This window comes from Apis dorsata, unplaced genomic scaffold (assembly GCF_000469605.1).
Source record: "Apis dorsata unplaced genomic scaffold, Apis dorsata 1.3 scaffold_29, whole genome shotgun sequence".
NCBI classification, from domain to species: domain Eukaryota; kingdom Metazoa; phylum Arthropoda; class Insecta; order Hymenoptera; family Apidae; genus Apis; species Apis dorsata.
The window spans coordinates 488149-490089 of NW_006263331.1; the positions used below are offsets into that span (position 1 = coordinate 488149).

General features: G+C 35.4%; 1 protein-coding gene across 1 annotated transcript in view; it reads right to left on the bottom strand.

Annotated features, from left to right (window-relative positions):
* Positions 1-1941, bottom strand: part of LOC102671513 (glycine receptor subunit alpha-4) — a 69940-nt gene that overhangs the window by 10599 nt on the left and 57400 nt on the right. The window contains exons 11-12 of the mRNA XM_031511421.1: positions 1242-1394; positions 492-609 (exon numbers count right to left, since the gene is read on the bottom strand). Of these exons, the coding sequence (XP_031367281.1) occupies positions 492-609; positions 1242-1394 (271 nt within the window). The remainder of the gene's footprint in view (positions 1-491; positions 610-1241; positions 1395-1941) is intronic.

The following is a 1941-nucleotide window of genomic DNA, read 5'->3' on the forward strand; positions in this document are numbered from 1 at the left end:
GAATCGAATAGTTGCGATTAGTTGTAACGAGATATATATAATATAAAGAAAAAAAAAAGAAGAAGAAGAAGGAAGAAGAAAAAAAATGTGAGGTCTATTGAAAGAGAACGCGCGATAATAACTGAAGAATAGAAGAGGGAGGGAGAGAGATAACGAGTGAAAATAAAGATAAAAGGGGCAAGACAAGATGCGATAAAAAAACAAGATGCGATGGAAAAAAAGAAACAAGAATCGTGAGCCAAAACGAGTAATGGAACGAACGAATAATGGACGATTAAAGATAAGAGAGAAAAAAAAAGAGAGGGAGGAAGGGCGGTAGAGAGAAAACGAACAATCGTGATCGAAGGATGTGAGAAAACAACAAATAGTATACAGGAGTATATAACGCATAAAAAAGACGATAAAATATAATAAGAATCGAGGAAGCGAAGATTCTTTGAGACTCGAAGGCAATGAAGCGTCGCTCGATCAAATCGTATTATAATTAGAACAAGAAGAAGGTGGAAAAAGAGACAAAGACNACGTTCATGGCAGTTAAATTTGACACGACGGGCAGCGTAGAGCGGAAACCGTTCGATGTCGTGAAGAAGTTGAGCATCGTCGTCACACCTGCAAACAATAATCGTTTTTATCTCTTCTCCTTTCCTCTTTCTCTATCCTTACAAAATTAATAATATAATATGTGTGTATATATATATATATATATACATACATATATATATATATTATGTTTCTCTTTTTCTGTACATATAATATAATATATATCGATTTTCAGAGAAACATATATATATATATGTTTCTCTTTTTCTGTACATATAATATAATATATATCGATTTTCAGAGAAGGTTTTCTCTTTTTCTGAAAAATTATTGTTACATTTGCTGTTGCTTAGAAGGAAGAACGTTTTTCTTTCGTGGCTTGGGAAAGTGGAGATTAAAGTAGAAATTTTGTATGGTATCCATCTAATCTGCGAGTGAAGTGTAGTGTTCGGCTACAGTTCAGAGTAGTCTGTCTCGACTTTAACGCGGGTTGTGCTATCTTGGAAGAAACTACGGAGAGCGATTTCTTACATCGACGCCCTTTTTCACTTGCGGAACTAAACTTGGCGGAAATGGGATGATGAAAATTTTCTTCGGCAAACAGCAAATGCATTTTTTTTTCTTTTTTCCTTCTCTCCTCTATGAAGTTATAATCTTTAAAATTTGAAGGAGCGAAATAACGAGTGAAAAAAAACGCTTACCGATCATTACTCGCGCCGGTACCGCATTCCACTCAAGCCAGAAGGTAATGAACGAGCTGGTCACCAAAATAATACCCGGGATGAAGACTGTTGTGAAGTAGAAGGCACGATCTCGTGTAAAAATCAGATCCACCTTCAGGCAGCTGTAGTTACCTATATAACCGTGCGTTACACATTCACATTATCGTATTTATTTTTTTTTTTTTTTTTTTTTTTTTTGCGAATAGAACGCGAACAGCGAGCAATTATTATATAGATTGATGATCGAGCTAAACAAGCGATTACGTGTGATCGTATCCTTTCAAACTTGATATACAACGATATAAACTTGATCAATCGATCGATTTATTTTCCTACACGTTCTTTTTTTTTTTCCCACCTTTATCTTTCGGCCTTTTATTCTATTTCTATCTTTTTTTTTTCCGTTTGAAAAGATTTGTCGAATTTCGCATCATGATTTTTTCAAGATTTTTAACTCTCCTCGCGTATCTTTCAACTCTCAAAGCGGCGACATACAAATTTTCTTTCTTTCTTTCTTTCTTTCTTTCTTTTCTTTTTTTCTTTTTTTTTACGCAAGTAGGCTGATATTCGTGGCTCTCCTTCGGAGAAGTCAGCTTCTGACGGGGAGAAATTAAATGACAGAGACAGAGAGAGAGAGAGAGAGAGAGAGAGAGAGAGAGAGAGAGAGAGAGAGAGAGAG